We start from the raw sequence: 24,971 nt of genomic DNA, 5'->3' as shown, positions 1-24,971 counted from the left end.
ATCTTTTATATTGAAAATGAAACACCTACACAGAGAAGATTTATTTAGAATTTAGTATTTTGACTGTATAACTTTAGTGTTCCAACAAAAGGATCTAAAAAAATATTGAACTTCACTCAGTAGTTTATAGTAACTTGTAGTATTTATTTAGCGGAGTTGGTGTAGTAGTTTTCTTTATTGTAGGATATAGCGTATGTTATTCAGGAGGTTCTCACACTTGAGTGTCTATCAGAATCCTCTGGGTGGGCCTGTTAGAACAGATTGGTAGGCCCCACCTCTCAGAAGAGGTCCTCATTTCTCAGGAGGCTGCCAAAGTAGTCCTGGACACAAAAAGGTTGGGAACCCTGCTTTGGATCTAATACCAGTCTGCAGGGACTGGGGGGATACAGAGGAACTAGCAAAACGGCACCACAAAGAACCATGCAGATGGGTCATTATTTTTTTGTCCAGCAAAAAAGGGAGCTTGGACTTTGCCATTCTCTTATAAAGGACATAATCAGGATGCATGTGTGATCTCAGATACTGGTGTGGACAAACTGTCAAGGATCTTTTTGAGATAATGAGAAACTTGATTATAGCTTGGGTATTAGGTGAAATGAAAATATACTGAAATGGAAAGGTGGAGATCCATAGCTGAAAAAGGCTGGTAAAGATATCTACTGCATTATCTTGTTCCTACGTACAAAATACACACTTGTAAATATGTGTGGGGGGCAAGCTTTATGAAGGTGTTAAAATGGTCATCTCTAGATGATGGGAATATATTAACACTTTTATTTTCTCACTTTTGCTTGTCTTTGTTTTCTAATTCTTTACAGCGCACACCTACTGCTACTGTAATGAAACTCATTTAGCGAAGCCATCTTTTCTGTGAGAATGTCACTTACCACAGCTCTTTAAAAGGGTGATCCACCCATATGCTATTTCTTATTTATTTTTCTCAATAGAACTTTCCACCAGTTAGCACATTCCATATTTTGCTTACTTATTTTGTTTGTCCCTTGCCACATACTAGTATATAAACTCCCAGAGGGCCTGGATTTTTGTTTTGTTCTGTTTCCCCCAGCACCTGGAAAGCTATCAGGCACATATAGGCACTCAGTAAATCTTTGTGATTGAATACATGAATGAATGATATCCAATTTGTGTGTGTGTGTGTGTATGTGTGTGTGTGTGTGTGTGTGTGTGTGTGTAGTTATTTGAGGAAAACTGTGGGTTGCAGTCAAGTTTAGAAACCACTGCGATAAGTACACACACACACACACACACACACACACACACACACCTGCCTCCAGGTTTCTGTTGGTTGAGATCTGCCTAGATGGAACTAGTCTCAAGGAAGTAAGAGGGGACAAAAGGGCTGAATGGGGTAATCATTCTTCCTTAACATGCTAAGGAATGTGAGGCTAATTCTGCATTCCTGCTTTCCCTCCCCAGACACCAAATGCATTTTCCTGTGGTCCTACAAAGCTGTAACATGGAAAGTGTGTTGGAAGAAACATGCATGTTAGGGATTCTTAGCAATTTTATTTCCTCCAAGGTGTACGTTCTCAAGAGCAAAGGTCAATAAACTACAGCCCCGCCTTTTTTTTTTTTTCACAGCCTGTGAGGTAGGAATGGCTTTTTACATTTGTAATTGATTTGATGACTGGGAACCCTAGTTAAGTAAAATGTTATCTCCTCCAACAAAAAGAAGTCCATTCTTCTCATAAGTGTGTTGACCACCTGTGTGTTAAGGACAAAATTGTCCTGATGCTGTTAAAACTGTAAGGAAGACTTTGTTCAAGACCATTGCTATGGGTGTCAGGACTGTCACAGTAGGGGGGAGAGATCGGGGTTCAACTCCAAGTACAAGAACAAGTGGAGGTTAATAGCCAAGAAGTTGGAGGGTCACTGGGTGGAAAATTACTAAGAGGAGACATTAAAAGTAAGGAGATTGTTGCTAAATTGACTTGGAGGGATTCTTGCTAAAGGCAGGCCAGGGCGATCAGATATCACCTGGCGGGTATTGGGGGATGAGGGTTTGATAAGAAATTCAGGGTGGGAGGGTTCTCTCTAAACTGACTTAGCAGGATTCTTGCTAAAACACCAAAACCCAAGGTTGAGGCCTCCTTCTCTCGAGATCTCAAAGAAGCCTGACTGAAGCTTGGTTGAGGAGAGCATCGTTGCCAAGTATTAGAAAAAATTATACTCAATTATTACTGTATTTTGAGTTTTGTCAATAAAAAGTTGTGAGTATTTGTTTCCTCTCTTGTTATATAAGTACCTGTATAATATCCTGGATCTTACCTCTTTGCCTGCAAAGCCTAAAATATTTACCGTCAGGCACATAACAGAAAAAGTTTCTTGACCTTTGCTTTAGAGTTTTAGTGCTCCTCTCGTGAATTTTAACAGCCTCGCATTTAAACAAAGTTTACGATTCATATGTGGACCTTGTGCTCATTGCTCTCTTGCTCTCGGAGCACTGGCTGTAGGCAGAAAGGGCTTCTCTAATGGAGCCTACATAGTTTTCCAGGTTTTTTCCTGGATGTTTTCAGCTATACGCCCATTGTCTGCTTACCTGTGTGTCTCTGACTGCCTGTTCAACTTCTCCTCCCAGCCCACCCCACCCCGCCCCATTCATGAACTCAGGAGCACACCCATTTTTAAATGGCCGTGTTCTCTGCTGCCATTTACACCTGATCACTCCGTAGCTAGACTTCTTGACCTATGGAACTGTGAGCTAATAAATGGGTATGATTTATGCAGCTAAATTTGTGGTAATTTGTTACATAGCCAGTAGAAAATGAATCTAGATCTTTTCAAGGTTACCTCTGTTTAAAAGGATTTTTCCTTTCTTTGCCCTTTAAATTTCTACTCATTTTTTTTAATAACAAAGTTCAGAAATGTTTCCCCTAGTCTTCTTACTTAAGCAACTCTCAAACTGTGTCTTCCCATGGGATTAGTTATGCATCACTCTTGCAGCACTTAAGGCTTGGGGTACACCTGTGTAACGTTAGTCTTGAAGGTCTATTTTTGTGTCCTTGGTGTCACTCCCAGCACTGAATAGTTGTTCAAATATATTCTGAAATAATGAGTAATAAGTCTGTCATGAAGAATTTCAGCTGAAAAAAATAAAAAGCTCAAAGTCCTAGAAGAACCTCAGTGTGGTCCCAGTAGAGACTCTCCATTTGATTAAAATGTCAGATAAATTGGCTTTTACTATATTCATAAATATTAAGTGTCCAGTGTTCGTTATGTTGTACTGACATCTTAAAAAATGGACTCCCTTTTCTTATGAAGCTAATATGTTCTTAAGATAAGATGAAGTGCTACTTAATAAACAGTTTTTCATTTTCAGGCATTTTTGAAAGATATGTAGTATGACATTAAAAACCCTCTAGTTTTTCGCAGTCAACCAAATGCTATGTAATTTCATGTAAACTTACAGTTTAATGCCAAAGCAGAAAAATAGGTTATTTTCTTTTTAGTTATGAAACTGCGAAATAAAGAATCCCAAATAATAAGAAAAAAACAGACCTTTATTTTAAAATGTTAAGTCTTTGATAAAAATGCCTGGAAACTTGAAAGTTATTTAATGAACCATTTCAGGAGTTAAGGGTGACCATGTACCTGAGTTGAACTCTGTTGTCTTAGTGTTATTATTATTTATTTATTTATTTTTTGAGACAGAGTCTCACTCTCTTGCCCAGGCTAGAGTGCCGTGGCGTCAGCCTAGCTCACAGCAACCTCAGACTCCTGGGCTCAAGGAATCCTCCTGCCTCAGCCTCCCAGGTAGCTGGGACTACAGGCACGCGCCACCATGCCCGGCTAATTTTTTCTATTTTTAGTTGTTTGGCCAGTTTCTTTCTATTTTTAGTAGAGACGGGGTCTCGCTCTTGCTCAGGCTGGCTTAGTGTTATTATTAATGGCAGTTCTTTTTATTCTCAAGTGTCTGATGATAAATCATATTGTGACTCTATAATAGTATGTTACCTGTTGATGTCTTTGACTTGCTGTCTCATTGTAAATAATTGTTAACCTTGCAGAGGTTGAAGTTAGAAGAACTATTGTGTATGGTTTCGAGAAGGCAGACTAGGTATAGTGAACACTCTCCCAATTCACCAGATCCATAGAAAAAATATTAAAACGAAGTAATAAAAACACCCACAGGTGTTCATGTCTGTTTGGAAACTTAGAGGATCATTTTGTTTATTATGGAATTCAGATATTTTATTAGAGTATGTCCAGGTGCACATCTTTTTCATCAGTTTCCCTGACACGTAATTAGTCTTTACAAGTTTTTCTTCAAACTAGAGACGTTTCTTTTTGGCTTGTGTACATATTTTTATTATGCGTTACTTTTTTCTTGTGGTGAACTGTACATATTTATCATTTTAATTACTTCTAAGTGTACAGTTTAGAGGCATTAAAGACATGCGCAGTTGTGTAACCATCATCACTATCTTTACCCAAAATCTTACCAACATAACTCTGTACCTATTAAATAATAATCTCCCCATTTCTGCCTGCTCCCAACCCCTGGTAACCTCTGTTTTACTTTCTGTGGGGACATTTCCTTTTATTTCTTTAATTATTGTCACTCTTGTAAAAGAGTTCCTTTTTTACCCCCAGAGATTCCTATGCTTTGTTTATACTTCATAACAACGTAGAAAAGTAAAAATTTGGGGAGTACATAATTTGACTTTATAGATTCATGTTTCTTCATGATTTGCTTCTTAGTAGTCTTTTCTTCATTTTTTTCTACTGAATTTAAAAAGTGAAATTATTCCCCAGATTTTTAATTTTCTACGTTGCCATGGATCTTCTTATGTTGGCTCCCTTCTCTCCCTACCCTCCACCCCTTCTTTGTATTTCTGTAGTATAATCTTATGTCCCCTCTGACTGTTCCATGTCATTAGAAGCAGATTTCTGGATCATGCCCGTGTTTCTCTGGCTTCTGGGACTCTGCAGTGGTTAGTTTTGTCTGTCTCCTGGACCCGCTTCACACTTGGGTCGGGTTAACCCCTTCCTGCTCTTGCAGCACTGCTAAAGCTGTGAGTGGGTGGCTCAGTGTGGCTCCAGCCCCCGAAAGCTGGTGCTGCAGGTGCCAGCAAAGCTCATGTGGGTAGTTAAATGATACCAGCTCTCAACACTCTAAGATTTTTGGTTAATCGAGGCAGGAAGTGCCCAGCAAACTGCTTCTGTGAAGGCCCAGATAGTAACTATTTAAGGTGTGCAGGCCATACAATCAGCTATTCAACTCTGTACATGTGAACATAGCCATAAAACAATTCATAAACGAGTGAATTTGGCTGTGTCCCAGTAAAACATTGTTTATAAAAACAGTTTATGGGCTGGAGTTTGCTGACCCCTGCTCTGAACAAATCCGCACAATTGTGATCCCTGTTTGTGGATTCTGACACTGAAGGTCAGAGAAAGGATCACTGGACAGGGTATATACTAGTGTCACGTGGCAGCACTGGATTCAAATCCAGGCATCCCAACATCCTGGCACCCAAACCTCTGGTTCCACCCAGCACACTTTTGCTGCCCAAGCACCTGACAGCTGTAGTTGAGCTTTCTGCAGAGTGGGTTTGGCAGGTCATTGCAACGTTGTCACTCAGAGAGTTTCTTGGTGAAATGAATCCAAGAAATGTTGAACTGAACAAATTTGAGTAAGTATTCAGTTTACGATGGTTTGATTTAGCAGGTAGTGCTTTCTCAGTGCATTTGGTCAGAGAGCTCTCTCAGAGGCTATTTCTTTGAACTCTTGTTCTGCTGTGGCTCTCTTATTTTTGAAAATGGTATATAGTGTTTCCGACATTAGGCATGTGTGTGCCATCATCCTACTTTGCCATTAGATGCCACTTGTACTGTTATTTATAAAATATTGTCTCAATTTTGTTTTTACTCATTTTTAAATATTTATTTTAAATAATATCTGTGTAGTTATGGGCTTGAATTAGTTTCATTTATTTTAACATATTAGTAAAAGAAAAAAATTACAGAGATGTTCACGAACCCCAGTGGTGTAACAGTTCGGAGAGACTGGTGTGGCGGAGTGCATGCTGTTGACTTGGTCAGAAGAGAACAGAGGAGCCCAGCCTGGTTGGTAATCAACCGGTATAGACTGCCGAATGAAAAGGTCTCATGCCAGCTTTACCATTTTCTTGTTGTGACGTCGTCCAGGTGCTTGAATCTTAGGCAGTAGTCATGGGGGTTGTGCTCTAAGTGCTTTGGCACACATTGACATATATATTCACAAAATCCTTGTATTTTCTCTTAGAAAGGCCTGGGATGATTTATAGATGAGGCGTGAGGTGACTCAGAGGTTAAGGAACATGTCCAAAGTCATGAAGCCAGATCCTGATGTTACAGTTCAAATTCAGGTATTTTGTGTCTCAGAGTCTGCCTTCTGTCATGATATTAAATGCTCGGTAATGATTGGAGGAAGGCAGAGACTGGAAAAGTGACCCCAGACAAAAAATTGGTTAAAGTCTCCAGTCAGGGCACCAAACTACATCTTCTTTTCCTGGCATCTGACTGCCTGTCTTTGCCTTTGGCGGTGGGTTGTTGGACCAAGATGGCTACGGCACTTACACAGTGGTTGTGCTCAGGGTCATACAGAGTAGCTGGGACTTTAGCTTTGGTGAACGTGTGTGGTATACACACGTCGACCAAAGCTACAAGTAATAATTCTGTTAAGCGAAACATGGTTGAGCTTTTTAATAGGTTTTTGCAGATTCATAAGGGGAAATGTTAGCCTCCCTGCATGAAGGGGAAGAAATGGGCTAAAAACCAAGCTTTCCAGAGAGGATATATAAAAGAAGACATAGACCTCTACTTTTAGGAAATGACCCCTTTACGACCCTGATGGTTGTACATTGAACCACGTTTCTTTACTTTTTCACCTTTCCTTTCAAAGTTCTGTTGAAAACAATTGATGAAACATAAAAATATGAATGGACCCATAAGGCAGCTGAAAAATGAGAAAGATGTTACAGTGGCCCAGAAGCATTGAGGACCTTGTGAAATAAATAAAGCAGATGGGATCAGATTGATGGTGAAACTCCATAGCAAAGGAACTTACAACCCAGTAGAGACAAACGTGGGAATAAGTAGAAAAATGAATTTTCTTAACAGCATCCTGGAAGATTCCCAAGAATTGAAACTATAAGGAGCGGCAACAAAAGTGGGTTATGAGAGTCCTCGTCCAGGAATTAATAACCCTGAAACAGCTGTTCCCATTCTGCTCTCAGAGAGTTTGGCTCAGAGGGGTTGGTGGTAGAGTTTGCCTCTGCAACAAAGCCGTTCAGCTTAGTTTTAAGTAAACTGGGAGATTTGCCACGGCAAAATACGGTGGGTGACTGTAGCAGGAAGGAGAAGTTGTAGCAGGTGCCAAGTGTCTCTTGTGTCTCTACCTCCCAGGATAGGAGACTTCTGAATCTTGAAATAAAGGCAGTTTTGCTCTATCCATTCACCATTGTTTTCATATGTGCTAAAGAAACCCTCTGCAGCAACTGATGTTGATCTGTCCAGCCCTACATTTGTAAATAGGAGCAGACAACCAAGAAGGATCATCAGACATTTGAAAAGAAATCAACAGAATGAGAGGTCACCGAATCCATCCCACGGAAGCACTGGGGAAAAGTTATTACAGGAAAATTCTCATTCATAGTCTCAGATACAAGAGAATAGCAGTCGATAAAGCAAAAAACAGTTCATGGGCAAGGTAGAGAAAAGAAGGAGTTCTTAGAAATCAAGAATGGGATTGTAATGTTAAAAAGCTCTGGCTTGGGAGATGGGCTGGAAGAGATGGGCTGAAGTGCAAAATGGAAACAACTCAGGACTTAAGAGAATTAGTGGTCTGGAAAATTGAGCAGAGGATTTATTCCAAAATTCAAAGTGAAGGATTAGGATGAGAATTATGAATCAGAATTAAGAAGTATGGACGTTTGATCTAACACATGGAGTATCCAGCTAAGGAGCCGTTGGAGAAGGAAAAGGCAGCCTAAAAAATTCTTTGATTCTGAGATGCCATCAACATTCAGATGCCTGTTTCCAACAAATTTTCAGCAAGGAAGCCAGGGAGACTTAATTGCTCTTAAGAGCTAGTTTCTCTAAAAATGTCTGTTTCTTTTTCCCACCCCCTGAAATACTATTTCCTTAGAGCCTTCCTATTTCAAGTTCTTCTGAATCACTTAACCATTCATGTTCTGAATGGTATCATTTTAATACTAAGCTTCTTATACTTTTTATTTGAAAACTTCAAATTTACATGAATGTTAAAAGGGTAAGAATAATGGGTAGAACCCCCGTATGTGTTTTACTCAAATTTGCCTGATTTTCTTGTTACCAGCATCTTACCCCCTATCAATTTTTTTTTGGATAAACATGATAAATATGTTTAAAATCACTTCAGAGTGTATTGCATATAACATAATTCTATAACATTTTAAATAAAAGTTATCTTGATGTTTTCTTTAGCATCTTTGGTTGTGATTACATAATTTGGATGTCTATGAAGAAATTAAAGTTTTGCATTTGTCTACTCAGTTAATTTAAGAAGCTTTTCCCTCCCCTTTCCCCCAAATTTAATTTAATCATGCATCACTGGAAGTTTAACCGTTTCTCTTACAAGTTTAGGTGGCAGCTTACCAGAGATGTGAGCTGCTTGAGTGATAGTTCTCTGTGAGACATGAATGAATCTCTCCAGCCTCTCCTAAATGCTAAATTCTGAGAGATTTAATATTTCTCTGCCTTTAATTATGCTGACTGTCATGGAATATGCAATCTTCTGTTACGCAACTGTTTATTTCAGGGCTGCATCATAGTGAAACCTTAATATATAAACATTAAGCCATAATTAAGCATTCAAACTTAACTTAAAATTCAACCACAGTTTCTGGGTGTGCCAACAATGAAAACTACTGATAAATGTATAACTTCTTCCTTTTCCTGAGAGCTGGAAATTTCTTTTCGGTATCATTTTTAAGATGTTCCTGATTTCAGAAGAGTTAAAATGTGGAAAAAGTATCTTAGGACCCTTTTATTGCAATATTAAAAGACGAAAGTAAACTAAACATATTCTGGTGAATTTTTAATCCCCTCTCCCCACCCCCCCCAAAAAGTCTATAAGCCTCAGAGAGAAGAAGGAATGGGACTGAGATTTATACTATTCATACTACTCATATATACTACTCATATATACTCTAATATGCTCATACTATTCATATACTACTGGATGCCAGTAAATTATGGATGCCGTATCATTATGTCTTTAGGGAAGGCTCTTCGAACACGGAAACTTAAACACAGTCATGTTTTTATTTCATTCATTTATTGAACAGATGTTGTGAGCAGCTTGTCAGTTGGGTCTTCTAGGAAGCACATGCCAGAGTGGAGCTAGAAGTCCAAGACATTTACTGGGGGAAATGACTATGAAAAATAAAGGGAGAAGAAGCAGAAGTAGGCAATGGGAAGCCTTCAGATGGGGATGCAGGTCTAGCACATATGAAAGGAGAGGGGCAGGAAGGACGATTGATGGGTTCGGAGAGGCCTCAGACTGCGACGCAGCTATGAGGAGGAAGGATTGGCCAGCCCCGCAGGAAGCTCTGGTATAAGATTGCCCACAGGGGAGTCTGTACCGGGCCGACATGGAGAGTTCTGTCACCACAGCTCTGCTCAGTCATTGGCGAAGCACATGTGGCCTCTGCTTGAACATTGGACACCTGCAGGTGGGGGTTGTCAGCTAACTGCTCTCCTGCGGCACGGGTGCTTTTGGAAGGGGAGCTGAGTAGGACACCTCCATGTTGTCACTTATGCCAGACGTTGCTGGAATCTTAACTCTGCCACTTAGTCTGAGTGTGACCTTGGACAAGCGATCTGACTTCTTTTGTCTTGCAAGTTTTTATTGTTTTGGAGAAACTGCTTATACTTACATCATGGAGTTCTTGTGAAGAATGAGTGAATATATTCACATTAAAGAAGAGTGGCTGCACGATGATTGCTCAAATGTTCACCATTATGTTTTTTGTTTTTTTTCCCTGGGTATGTGGTGATGGTCAAATTGGAGAAGATCTCTACACTTTATGGATTTTACCTTGTCACGGGAGACATGGTAGATACAAAAGTGCACAAAGAGCATAATTTCTGGTAATGAGAAGTGGAGTTAAAACAAGATGAGTAGAGCAATGGCAAAACATTTTTTGACATACAAGGACTAAAGTATACTACCCAGAATTTTTTCTGCAAAAATGAATGAATCCAGTGAAGAGGAAGACACATCGGTGAACAAAGTAATACTAATTATAAGAAAATATATGTAGTCACCAATGCCATGCAGAATTAAATATAATTTTAAAATAAGGATTATTCAAATTGATCGGGAGTTTTAGAATTCAGTAGATATTCTTTTATTCTTACTTGCTAGGAAGAATTAATTTAGAAATTAGCACTTGATTTGCATTTACCTGAAAACAGAATAAGCTGGGACAGGGTAAAACAGTAGTTGTCAGACTTTTTCTGTAAAGTGCCAGCTAGTAAATATTTAAGGCTTTAGAGTCCAGAGTGACTGTCGCCACTGTTCAACTCGGATGTCATAGCGTGAAAGCAGCATAGACAGTATGTAAACAAATGGTCATGGTTGTGTTTGAACCAAACTTTATTTAAGGACATTGAAATTTGAATGTCATCTGATTTTTATGTGTCATGAATATTATTCTTCTGACTTTATTTCACCCATTTAAAAATGTAAAGACCATTTTTAGAAGTCACAGGCTTTAAAGAAAACAGGTGGCCAGTTGGATTTGACTGGCCTCTGGAGTAGAACTTCGAAGAACGTTAGGAGTCACCAGTTTTCATTGATGGGATAAATGAAGCAAAGCTCTAACACTTCACTTTTGAGGAGTCTACATTCCTGATCATTGGTTATCACAGCTGGCCCTAAAGGTTTAGGATGTGTGCCGGTTAGTGACTCACCTGGTACAAAACCTAGCCAAGTTTTCTACCTTTCTTGTCTACTTTTCTTGTACTTGATGGATATTGTTGTAGCAACACACACACCACACACACACACACACACACACACACACACACACACACACATTATTATAGACAAAAATCTAACATAGTTTCAATTTGTATTAGTACAATTTGTGTTACTTGAGCAGATCAGAACTATCAAGGAGTGGAAACTTTTAATGTGTAAGTACATGCCTTGATTGTTCTGTGTGAATACCTAACGTGCTTCCTCCCCCTGTATCCTGCCACCTTCCATCTTCATGGTATCCCATTTTGTAGATAGACTCCCCCCCAAAAAAATCCCATAAAATCCACTTTTACTGGGACCAACCTAAATATCCAGCAATTAGCTTTTACAAACAATAATGCCATGAATAATTTTGTTATATAAATATGTAATTATATAACGTAACATGTAATATATTTCGTACAAATGCAAGTATATCTTAAGGATAAATTTTCAGAAGAGGAACTAATGGATCAAATATTATATATGCATTTGTACTTTTGCCTTCCTGGTGATTATACTGATTTGTTGCAAAATAGGAGCTTCTGTTTCCCTCGGAATATAAAATGTATTATCACATGTGTTCCCCACTCTAGTAATTGATTTATGGTATCTTCTTGTACTTTTACTTGATATTTCTCTCATGGCCGAGGTTGTACATCCCTTCATATGATTGTGGTCTATTGGTGTTTACTTTCGTTGAACTGTCTGTTCAGGGTGTTTGCCAGTTTTTCTGTTGGGGATTTTATTTTCTTAACTGTTTCTTAAGAGCTCTTTATGTATTTGGAAAATTTGTCCTTTGCCTTTGATAGGATTTTTAAATATTTGTTGTCTATCTTTGAGCATTGCTTATGGATTTTAAAAAATCGAATAGAATTAAAAAGATGTGCTATGTTTTAAAAAGTCCTATTTGCTCCTTTCCTTAGTTGTGGAAAATCCTTAGCTATTACGGCTTATAAATCTGCCTTCCTTCCATTGTCCCTTTTATCTCTTTCTGAGGCTCATCTCTGTCCTTTTCATCTGGCCTTCTCCTCTGTGTGTCTTCTCTCCTTCTCTTTCCTTATCCTTAACTTAATTACATCTGCAAACACTCCTTTTCTAAATAAGGTCACATTCACAGGTTCACATTCTGGTCAAATTCACAGGTTCCGGGTGGACATATCTTTCGACCCACTACAGGCATTCAAGCCACTACAGTAATCCTACTTGATGTTTATCTGATTTTTCCTTGTAACAGTTCATGCCAAGAATTATATTCCTAACATTTGATTGGAATATTTAATGCTCTTGAAATATATTTTAAAATTCCTTTCGAAAGGAAAATTATCTTGTGCTTTCTGCCATACAGGATGTGAGTGCTGTTAACAGCTTTCAATGATTCATTCTATTCTGGGACTTGCAATAGCAAACAACTGAAAACTTCTAATACGACTTAATTTTTATTTCTTTTGCTCCATAAACTTTTGATTTTTTAAAAAACACGTCTTCGTGAAGTCTTACTTCTTTTTTCACATCCCAGCATAAATGATATACTAAACTAATTTGGTGCCGTGTTAAGTGATAGCAGTGGACATCAAACTCTTCTTTACTGTGTTGAAATTCAAGAGGCACGAGCCCGGAGTAGCATTCCTAGGTATTGTGTATAGATCATGCGGTGTTAACATCATTAGTACAGAACAGAAATGGGCATATATAAGCTTTATAACTTTGGTCAAGTTTTATGTTTTTTATTTAGTTACCTCCTAGAAAGTTTGAAATTTCAAAGATGTCAGCAAAAATATTGATTATGGATGGGTTTTAGGTTTATAATGATACATGATATTATGCATTTGCTAGTTCCACAGTCCTCCATTTCAAAATTGAGTATAAAAGCTGTCTGCAGAGTAGATTTATTCGTACTGATCCTGTTTTCTTGCACAAAATCCTTAAACACATCAAGTAACGTGTAGACTGAATATATTAACTTGAGGTTGTAAACTATATTTTTAAGGTTACAGTTATAACTTTTTAAGTGTGATGAAATGTCTTCCTTTTTACTTTCCTCAATAAAATCTATCATTTATCGTACTAAAGCTTTTATGACTGAGCAAATGACAGTCCTTTTGCTGAAGCATTACTGAATTGCAGTGAGCGTAATTTTAGTCACCACCCTGGCAGTGTTTTACAAGCTACTTTGATATTTGGGTTTCATTCTTCACTCAGAAACAGGACACTAATGTCACTGAGCTTGATAGTTTGTGTAGTTTTCTTTTGTTTGCTTATTTTTGGGTTTATTGGTTATAAATTCTCAGTCACTGCAAAGTTCGGCAGCTTTGCTCATTAAGACGTGAATAATTATAGAAAATGAAAACTAGCTGGAAGGGATCTTGGTAATCATTCTAGTGTATTTTTTTTTTTTTTTCCATCTTAAAGATGAAATTGAAGTCTTTCTAGAAAAGTGGAGTGACTGTCACAAACTGAATCAGTTATTCCTGGTGGGGTCTTGGTAAAACCCTGAGCTCTGAATGTCAGCACCATTATCCTTTGTACTACTTTTTGTCCTATAATGTTGCTGACATCAGTCTCTATATAAACACGTTTTGAATATAAATAAAGGACTCTTTAATCTCAACGAATAAATTATTTCTTCTTTTCATTTCTAAAATATAATTACAGCCAAAATTAACTCAATTTCAAGCTATACTTAGTTATTAAGATTCTTATGTTTATCACCAGGAGGAAAAATAAAAAAATAAGGATCTTATTCTAGATATTTCAAAAGATACTGCAAGATTATATAGAACAAAAGAGAAATTAATAAAAACCTCACCACTAAAATAGTGTGATCATTTTCATGTATTTTCTTCCCAATCTTTTTTTTTTCTGTGCATAGATTCTTTTCAATTAATAGTAACATAAATTTTCTTGTTTGCTTTTTAACTGATTAGAAATATTTTCTTCTCCGTCAAGTTTTCTTGGAAAGAATAATTTTTATTGAATGCACAAAACTTTGTCGTTTGGCTGTACCATAATTTGTTTAACTCTTTGTCTTACAACTGGCCTCGATCTCTTTGGTAGTTTCAAATTTTTGTTATAAATCATGCTGACATAAATAGTAGAATATGCTTTTTGTTGGATTTGGTGAGTGCTGTTTAAAGATTGGTGCCTGTTTTTTAGGATAGCAAAGGTTGCAGGCTCTTGGGGTGCTCTCCTAGGCTGCTTGAAATTTTGCTCCAAAGTGACGTTTGTGATCATGTGAGAGTCTCATTTTGCTTTCACCTACGCTACCTTTCTTTTAAAAACCTTTGCAGTTTTGATTAGAGAAAATGGTATTGTATTTTAGTTGGAATGTTTTTGATCACCATGTTTTCTGGGTTCCCATGATTGAAGCCTTATTCGTGCTTTGTAACAGCTTTGGGGAGGGACAGAATACTACTCAATAATATACTTTACAAGAAACATCTTGACTTCAGAAGCACTGAAATGAGAGACAATGTGTGTCTTAGAACCAAGGAAACAGAATCTGAAATGTAATGGATACTCATTGAATGTGTCACGCTTTTTCTAATTTCCTTCTTGTGTTTATGAGGTAGATATTGTTCTTCCCATTTTATGAATGAGAGAACTCTGTTATAGAGAGGTGGCATGACTTGCTGAAGATCAGCATAGCATAAAATACATACATCTGGGGTTCAAACCCAGGTGTGTTTGACTTTTGGAGTTCCTAGTCCTACAAAAAAGGCTCTGACATGTTAATCTATATGAACAGGGATTTTTTTTTTATTCCACCTATATCAAAAGAAAATCAAATGTCAAATGGCTATTTTTGTTTTAATACAAATAATCCAAGTTTTTTTTTTGAGACAAAGTGAAAATGAATACCTAAAATCTTATGACTGAAGGGTGTGCTCAGTGAACTTACGTTTTACACAGAATTGCTGTGTTGCTCTGTTTCAAGAAGCACCAACTCGCACTGCACCCATCATGAAGGGTGCCCTGAAAGTTATGCAGTACTGTGTGTGATGGAGAATTTTGTGCCCAAAATGCCATAGATGCTTCTTGACCAACTTTGGTGTATGTTGAAGAACATGGGATTTGGAGCAGAGACTGCACGGGGTCAGAATCCAGCTCTGCAATTTGCTAGTGTAATCTTGGGCCATTTATTTAACTCTTCTGTGCTTTGGTTTTCTCATTTACTTTACTTTGATATCACCACTTTAGCATAACTTTAGCATTTTCACCTTATTCATGGAAACTTTTCATTGATATTCAGGCTGCAAAAGCTTCATAAAGTTATACAAAGCTTAGGGAGGAAGCAAGATTATGTATATATTGTGTCTTCTCAGGCAAGTCCTGCTGTTGAGGTAGTCTCGGTTATGACTTCTTTTCATCGACTTCTGTTTCCAGTTCATTTTTAAATAAACATTTTCCTATTATGTGAGATACAATATTATGATTCAGCTACTTGTGTCTGTCTGTGAGTGCATGTGAAAAGCTTATTTTCATACACATAGTTAAATTACAAACAATATTCAATATCGAAATGATATCTAGAAGATACTTTATTTCTTTATGTCAGTATTTTATAGATCCTATGTTAATGCATTTTTAGATTGTTTCCAGTTTTAAAATAAGTATTCAACTTACATAAGTTGATTAATTATATAAATGTACAAAGCACTCTTTATGGTTATGTTGAACTTAGGGCTATTACCTGTCGACTTTTCTCCCTTTTTATTTTAAAGTTTTTGGTTAAGTGTGATAGAAACGATTTACAATCTGATAAGATGCATGGATGAGCTATTTCAAGTAGTTGGTTTCAAAAAGAAAGGGGAAGATGCTCCCTTTTTGTCAACCATCTCACAACTTCTGGGTAATAAGTGATGTCTTAGAATTACTCATAGGTTTAAACATAATGAGCTGAATTACTTTGATATTGATGGTGTATATTAGGCAACTTATATTTTTTTCCCATCATTTTTAGGATTCTGAGTAACAATAAGATATCCGAGCTGAAGAATGGCTCATTTTCTGGCTTAAGTCTCCTTGAAAGATTGTGAGTATTCTTTCGTTATCATCTCTTATTATTATTTTATTTAATGTATTTTCATTGTAAACCTGTTACTAAACTCCCAGTTATTCAAAACTAAAATGGAGTTTTTCTGACATTTTATTATGAAAAATTTCAAGAATTGAATTAAAAATCAAGTAATTACCTAAATTCGGTATAGGGCCAGATAGTAATTTAGGTTTTGTGGACCATATGGGCCACAGCTGGTCACAGTGACTCAACTCTGAAGTGTGAAAGCAGCCATTGATACTAAGTCAATAAGTATTACATAAGACCGTTCTGAGGCATACTAAATGAATTGATATGGAGTCTTCCAATAAAACTTTATTTACAAAATAAATCATGGCCCATGCTTTGCTGACCACTGGCTTAAAGCATAGATGCTGTTTTGGACTTCCTGTATCATGAAATGTGTCTGCCTTATAAGAAAGCAAAGTGGAATTTATAAAAAAACATGTCAAGGGGAAAAAACTTTTGAATAAAATTTGATATTTTATTCTGACATCTTTGAATGTGAGATATATATATATATATATTTGCTTAGCAGTTAGGTCTAGTTTTGCTTATGATCTGAGGGGCTACAAGTAGCACCCGTTTTTTTTTTTGCTTTGGTGAATTTCAGACAATGGATATTTAATTTGCAGTGGATATTTAATGTTTTAAGTTCCCCTAGTACTCAAGCATTTGGGATAAAATTTCAGAATACATAAGATAGCCAGAAAATGTCCTCATTTTTCTTACTTCTCTTTGCTTCACTTTCTCTGCTTCTCTACATGATTGCTCCTTGACCATTTCACCTTGGAGCTTCTCCTGCAATCGAGCTCCTAGAAGGCTTTATTGATTAGGTTACTGATGTGTTATTTAATGTGTAAGCATATACCATCTCGAGTTCTGTTCTTTTCATTTAGATAAGATGTCTTTAAGTTAGGTTATATACGTACTTACATACACACATGTACATGTAAAGCACATCCATTCATATTTACATGTGTATATAAACACATATGCTATATATACAGAAACACACACACACAAATATTTCAAAGCATTCTTGGCACAGTAGTATTTAATTCTCAGATTTTTTTTTTTTTGCTGGTTCCATTCAAATATTCCTGTTTTGTTGCACATAGTTCATGTGCTTCAGAGAAGGCTGCTGGCTGCGCCCTCAGCTCCGGGTCAGACTAGGCTAAGGACAGTCCTTCATACATAGTCCATAGTCACTGGTTTGGGAATCGGCATTTGACTCAATTGGATTGACTTGAGATGTGCTTGGGGCTTTGGGGAAAGTAATTTCCTGTCACTGGAAGAGATGGTTGTACCTCTGGTACAGAAGCCATCCTGCTCCAGGCTTGGGCTGAAGCCGACTCTCTGAGGGTGGGTTGGTGACCCCCATGTAAGCAGAAGGAAGCTGGGGAGGACCTGCTGAAGCGTGACTGCCCTGGGACTGTTAGAATTGTGGGAGGCAGTAAATTCCCATTATGTTTTCTTTCCTTGCAAAGAAAAGTCATTGGGTTGACAAATACCCTTAGCATTTAGTATATTGTCAGGCATTTGATAGGTGCTTAGTTGATAATTGAAGGAATCAGTGTGGTCTTCCCTTTCCAAAAGGAAGGATGACAGGCACTCCTAGGTTATAAAAGACATCTGTTGTGTTTAGAAACACATTTTATTTTTGGCACCTAGGATTGATGTTGTTCATGTACACCATAAAAAGTGTAGACAGCATAGCTAATGTTCTGTGCTGTATTGTGAATTACTACTCTTTTTACATTTGTTTTTGAATTTCCCTTGTCTTTGACCTTATTTGCAGCCATTGGTCGATAATAAATCTCTGTACATGTTAGCAACAAATGAATTTGCCATTTGGGTGGTATTAAGGTGCTGTGATTGTTTTTAGCTAGAAGCCTGTTTATACCCGAATCTCAGAATACCACCTCTTCGTTTTGTGAGACCACATTTAGATAGAAAGGTAGGTAGTAGACAGATAAGGGACTTTGGTGAAAGACTAGTTAGTGAGGACTTCAGCTGGGCCTCTTTTGTTGGAGAACATGTTTACCTATTCAGACCATAAACTCAGCATTTTCTATGGACACTTTGAGGTGCAGACCTGAGTCTTGGCCTCCCTACCACAGCATGAGGGAGGCTGTGTGTGCCCAGGTGGGCCTGCCTCCCATACTGTCTTTGTGAGAGAGTAGCCCACTTCAGAAAGGAAGAAAACGGGATGAAAGGACTGGGCTCTTGCTGTTCTGACCCTGAGAGGGAGGGAGAGATGGGTACAGATTCAAGGAGGGAGCATCACACTGACAGGTCCTTCTTTTGTGGGGATGAGACCAGATAGTGCTCGCTGCTTTTATTACTTCAACACTCACCATTCCTGGGTATCCCTCCCTACGTCTTCCGTGTGGAAGCCTGAGAGCTTTCTTAGCCCCAGTACTGGAGTGGAAGCCAACCCATCTACCCCACCTGCCCCCAGCAACCCTCAACCAGCAGCTGATAGTAGATAGTGGACAACTACCCCGACTGCTTCACCTCTAGGTGGGGCCCCCCTCTGTTCTCCAGGGTCCCCAGGGCACTGAGTCTCTGTTACCACAGTGGTAACATCTTCAATAGCACATCTTGTGTTTACTTCTTTCTTGTCTCACTTCCCCACTTTCCTACTGGTGCATCCTGGGATCACCTCCCAAATAAGGCCACTTGCATTTACATCCTTATGTGGGAAAATTCCACTGAGGAGATAGAACCAGCCAAATAAAATGTTTATAGTCCAGATTTGGCTAGTTAGAGACCCCTGCAAATGAGAACAGATGAACCAAACAACTTGAAAATATAGCAGAATAGGATATGGTCTAAATGACAGTTGGTAGAAAAAGGAATTAATTACTCAAACAGGGTTAAAACTTTAGAGCTGTGGCCTTAAAATTACTGGAGCCACGGGTTAGGGTTTAGTAGGGTAGGGAGAGTGGAGTAGCATAGTAAGGGCTGGCTGGGTTGAACTAGCAAACATGCTCCAGAGATTGAGGGAATCTGGACACCATGCCGTCCCTGGCAGTTCTTTGAAGTTAAAGAATAGACTTCATAAAAGGATTCTCTCTCTCTCTGGATATATTAAGTGTTTGACAGAGTAAAACAGTCCCAGGTACACACACCCTCTTAAAAACTTCATCTAGAAATAGATCCTTTTTCTTTAGGATTGCCAGCTTGTTCTTCTGAATGCTTGGTTTTTATTTGGGAGCTTTCTTGTTTTCCATCATTTGTTTTTGATCTTGCCCCATAGGAAAGTAGCAGTGCATGTGTGTTTTTATTTTCATAGGAATATTTAGATTGAGTTTTTCTTTAAATTTGGGAGCTTGGATTTGAAGTTTTTATTTTTAGGACAAAGTAACTAAATCCTTATGGCATCTTGGAAGCTAGTGTTCTAGTTTTGGTCCCTATTCTTATAGGGAGAAATAGAATAAATAGAGTAAGCACATTTACAGCATATTCTAAGTATTGTGGATAAAGAAAATGTATAGCAAGATACTAAGTCTGGGAGTGCCCACAGTGTGTGTGTATTGTGAGTTCGTGTGTGGTGGGAATGGGATAAAACCCTGCTCATGCTGGGTGAGGGGTTGGGATAGGGTGGACGGAGGGAGTCATTTCAGGTCTAAGATAATTTAAGGCTCGTATTCTCTGTTTAGAGACCAGTGCTCTAGCCTAGGCCAGTGGTTATCAAAGTTTGTGCATCAGAATCGCCTGGAAGGCTTGTTAAGGCACGCATTGCAGTTTTTTTATTCCATGTTGAACTTGGGAGATGTTGACTTTTGAGATTGCTTGAGATTTCCAAATGTAGACACTGAGTTAATAGCTAGCTAGAGGTGCAATCAGGAACTCAAAGGAGTGGTACATTTGGGCAAGAGATACAAATTTGAGTCTAGAGACTCCAAATTACAGCTGTGGGTGGTGGTGAGATTGCCTAGGAGAAAATCTAGCGTGAGAGAAGAGGAGAGGTGGGTGTGGGCCAAGCATCAGATGTTGCTGATCTGGTAAATAGGGGGAGGATTCATTCATTTCACAAATGGTGATTGAGTGTTACTGTGTGTGGGCCGTTATTCAAGTGAAGAAAACTTGTGGCTTACAGTCTCTGCTCTCATGTAGCTTACAGCCTGGTGATTGAGGAAACAGACAATAAATGAGATAATTAAGGAAAGTATAGATGGTGTTGGACTGTGATAAGTGCCATGGAGGAAAGCCAAGCAAAGCCTCCCTGAGGAGGAGGAAGAGGAGGAAGGCACAGACTAGAGGGAGGTGAGCAGACACTTGCAGGAAGAGTACATAGACCCTGCTGCCACGGCACCCAAGGGGTCTTTTCATTTGATTTTTCCAGGTAATTGATGTTTTGGACCCTTGCTACAATAGACCTATGCTGTTAAACTGCTAAACTTGCATAATAGTCATCTCCCTTGGTCTAGTTGCTAAAATACATTATTATTAAAAGAAAGAATTGTCTAAAATTTATACCATATATTTTCCTCTCAATTTTTTGGTAGATGAATTTCTTAGACTTTTTGTACTGTTTTTAGTAGTGAGACTTAATCTCTTGTCTGTGCGTTCATCCATCCACCTGTCTGTAGCCTTCCTTCCTTCCTTCCTTCTTCTACCTCCATCTTTATTTTATAGTGTTGTCATTCTTGTGTTATATATTCAGTTATCAATGTTGAGTGACATGCCTCCCATATACACTAACTATTGACACTAGGGTTACCTACGGGTCAATATGTTTGACTCCTCAACGTTAATCCCACCTCAGATGGTGGGGCTAGACCACCACGGTAATTCAACATCTCTTTCTGGCTATTGACAGAGTCTGTCCTAGCCAATAAGAGATGAGGGGCAGCCTGCTGTGGGTGTTGGAGAAAGATTTCCTGGCTCCTAAGAAGAAAGTCTCTGTTGTTTTTTATGACTGTGCTTGAAGGTGATTTCTGGACCTGGCATAGCACATTGTGAGGGTGGCTCAATCCTGAAGCACAGCTACATTCTGAGGATGGTAGATCTGAGACAGGGATGGAACCAACCACAAAGACTGCCCTACTTCTTGATTTCCTGTAATGCCAGAGAATTATTTTCTTCACTGTTGAAGCCATTTAGAGTTGAGGGTTCTTATACTTGCAGTTAAAGGCATCTTATCTGATACACTCTGTGGTCTTTCCTAAAGGAGTTAGTTCTTTTACCAAGAACTGTTAAAATATTCCTTTAATTTTGTTTAAGCAATTCTTTTGATTTTTTTCGTTTATGATTTAATGACCCAATGTATTCAGATTTAGCCATACATCCTAAAGTTAGACTCATGTTTACTAGAGATGCTGTAGGTTGGTGGGGGGAGAAGGGGATGTTAAATGAGAGAATCTGACTATAAATATCTTTTGGCAGTGCCTGATTAATATGGCTATTATTAAATATTACATAATACGTCAAGAATTTTTCATTATTAAAAAAAGTGCATCTTTAAATCATATTACAGTGCTCAGTTATTCATGAGAGGTATTTTGTAGAAACACATGCAGTTCATCATTGACTGGAAATTTATGTACTGCTTTCATTAAATCACTTCCTGTTGTATTAATAGATGCTGTTTAAAATCTGAAAAGGGAAACTTATGTTTTAAAAAACTGGAACTGACATTATATATTTCTATTTGCAGAGATTTTTAGCTTATGCAAAATAAGTAAAAACATATGGATTGAATTTTTTCATAAAATCATCTCTTTAAGGTGTAGGGTTAAAGTCACCTGGGGAGTTGGGAAGAGAAAGATAGGAACTAATACATTGGGCCTGATGATTAATTGTATTTCCTAGGGCTTAAAACACTGGGGACAAAAAATAACTTTTATTATGACAATTTTCAAACATACAGAAGAATTGAGAGAGCAATGCCATAATCTTCCATATCACCTCTTTACTTACCCAGATTCAGCAATCAGTAAGTGTTAACAATATGCCATCATTTTTTTCTCTAGATTGGAACATGCCTGTACGTACACATGTTTGCTGAATTATTTGAAGCTCAGTTACAGACATTGTGACTCTCTACCTTTACTGAGAAATGTAAATGATTATGAATGAGACGTAGCGGTCTCTACATTATCTGACCTTATGAATATCCTGATGATTTGCAGGCAGCCATAATGTACTAAAAATTTATAGTCAAGGTTAGTTTATGGAATTCTGTGTCTCAGCCTTTGGTTTGTTTTTTTTGTCTGTTTATCCATTCATCCACCCGCTGCATATCGAGTGTGTCCCTCTCACTGAACAGAGCAGACCCTGCTCTTGTGGAGCTTGTGGTCTCTCGGTGTAGACAGGTAAAGCAGGCAGAGCACAGTGTGATGGGAGATGTGACAGGGAAGGAACTGGGGAGCCGTTGTCCAGAGGTATTTCTGTGGCAGAAGGAATGGCGTTTAATCCAAAGCCTAAGGAAGGAGTAGGAGTTAGCCAGGTGAGAGAAGAGGGATGGGGGCGAGGATGTGAGGTGGGGGACATCGAGATGTGTGTTCAGGACAGCGAAACCCACGTGCAGAGGTCTAGAGGTGAGAGAAAATGACTCTTTGTAGAAACGTCTCAAAACAGGACTAGAAGAGAGAGAGAGTGCCTGAGTGTTAAGGGAAGAAGGGAAGGTGTTGGGCAGACGGGAAGTAGGATGGGCAGGTCCAGGGCCGCAGGTGGCCTTGTAAGTTACTTCAAAGAGTTGAACTTTCTTCTGAGGAGACTGTAGGGCTTTTCAAAGTTTTAACCACACCAGAGAAATGATCAGGTTTGTATTTAGAGAGATCACTTTCAGTGGAGAGTTAGACACAAGTGAGAACTGTGTGGTCTATGACCGGGGCTAGGGTGATGACCGTGAGGGGAAAGAGAAATGGTGACTTTGAGACCTAGTGGGAAGGCGGGGTGATACCATGTGTAATAATTTTTATAAACTCAGTTTTTTAAATATATGGAGAAATTGAAAGAATATTACCTGTAACACCTTATTTTGATCATGGTCAACTTTTTGGCAGGTTTGCTCTATCTCTGTTCCTATTACTTTAGCTATAATTTGCTTGGTTCCTTTAAGTAAATCTCCACTGTGTTGTTCAGAAAGATATTCTTAAATCTTGGCCACTTACTAACATCAAGAATTTGGCCAAATATCTTTTTTTTTTTTTTTAAGACAGGGTCTTGCTCTGTCTTCCAGGCTGGAGTATCATGATAGCTGACCGCAACCTCAAACTCCTAGGCTCAGGGGAGCCTCCTGTCTCAGCCTCCTGAGTAGCTGGGACTACAGGTGTGCAACATCATGCCCAGCTAATTTTTCTACTTTTTTTTGTAGAGATGGGGGCTTGTTCTTGCCCAGGCTGGTCTCAAACTTCTGGCCTCAAGCAATCCTCCCACCTCGGCCTCCCAGCGTGCTAGGATTATAGGTGTGAGCCACTGTGCCAGGCCTTGGCCAAATTTCTTAATCCTACTGCACATGAGCTTCCTCATCTGAAACAATGATGCTGCCTTCTACGATGACTGTGAGGTCTCAGTAGGATAATAAATGATAGACACCAACTCTGTGGATTTAGTGGTTTGTGTAACTGAGGAACCCAGAGTCAGAGGTAGATTTCAGGCTTGGCTGGATCCAGGGGCTCACCATTTATTCTCTTTTCCTGTCTGTGGACTTCATCAGATTATAGTTAAAAGGCCACTAATATTCGAGCTCACATCTTGACCTCTAATCAAACCAGTGGAAACATCTGTTCCCCTGGTTCCCCTAGATTTAGTTAGACCAGGGTTATGTAGTTTTGCTAATTACTAAGTCCAGGGTGTTTGAAAAATCTGGGCAAGGTTGATCAAGTGCCACACCTAGAGGGATGATGTTGGGAATTTGAGGGCACCGTCTGTATCATATGGAGAAGTAAGGATGCTTTCTCTCAAGCAAGGGGGTGAGGCTGCAAAACACAAGAACAAAAAAACAAAAAACATGAAAATTTAAACATTAAATAATTGATAGCAAACATTATTATTGCTACATTTTGGGATCTTTGATAGTTGCTACCTTTTCCCACCTCCACCCACCCTAGAAATTTTGAATTTTTAAATGGCTTCTGGTCTGTCTCTTTCTGCTATTTGCCCTCCAAATGGAGTGGGCAGAGTTCCTTTGTTCTCTGCACCGGATGTTAATACTTGGCCTGGGTACCGGCAGATTCACTCTACCAGGCTAATAGATCTTAACCTGCGTTTTCCCAGAAGCAGAGGTTGAGATGAAGTGTCAGTTCAGATGATTTGTTTGGGAGGTATCCCAGAAGCTCTGCTAGTTGGAGTCGGACAGTGAGAGGCAGTTTCTGCTGCAGGCAGCAGGCGCCAGGGACTGTTGGGAGCTAGTGAGGAGCACACCTCAGAACCCCAGCTCGCAGAAGCTTGGGTGTTCTCCTACTTCCTTCCCTCACTGGGTGAGAGGGCTCCTCCCAGGGCCATTCACATCCTTCACCTCTCACCTCTGTGAATTGACTCTCAGGAGGTGACCAAGAGAAAGCCTGCCTGGGGAGAGTTGCATGCACAAGGACAAGCATGAGCACTGCCTCCTATCAGTGTGTGCCGTGTTGGCCACTTGGGCCCTGAGGAAGGTACCTGGGGTTGAAGGATGCTGGGGCCATGGCATTCACAGCAGGGGACTTATTCTCTGTGTGATTTTCCTCTTTCTGTTGAAATTCTATATTAAGGACTGTCTTTTTACTCTAAGCTAAGAGGAAAATTTAAAAGCTGGTTGTAAGTCCAGAGAGAAGGGTAGGATTTGTGAGTTTACCTGAATATCTTCCGAGATGTTTTATGACCGTCTAAATATATTTGGTGAAGCTTCCTGGCCTTTTTCAGATGTTTTCAGTTACTTTATTTAGAAAATGTCTTAGAGGCTAGGGT

General features: G+C 38.8%; 1 protein-coding gene across 1 annotated transcript in view; it reads left to right on the top strand.

Moving 5' to 3' along the window:
- The window catches only part of ADGRA3 (adhesion G protein-coupled receptor A3), a 114,198-nt gene that overhangs the window by 16,086 nt on the left and 73,141 nt on the right, over positions 1-24,971 (top strand). The window contains exon 2 of the mRNA XM_012664185.1: positions 15,975-16,046. Within this exon, the coding sequence (XP_012519639.1) occupies positions 15,975-16,046 (72 nt within the window). The remainder of the gene's footprint in view (positions 1-15,974; positions 16,047-24,971) is intronic.

Source organism: Propithecus coquereli, unplaced genomic scaffold (assembly GCF_000956105.1).
Source record: "Propithecus coquereli isolate 6110/MARCELLA unplaced genomic scaffold, Pcoq_1.0 Scaffold87, whole genome shotgun sequence".
Classification (NCBI taxonomy): Eukaryota; Metazoa; Chordata; class Mammalia; order Primates; family Indriidae; genus Propithecus; species Propithecus coquereli.
Note: the sequence above shows the minus strand (reverse complement) of the source record. Positions and strands in the feature narration are given on the sequence as shown.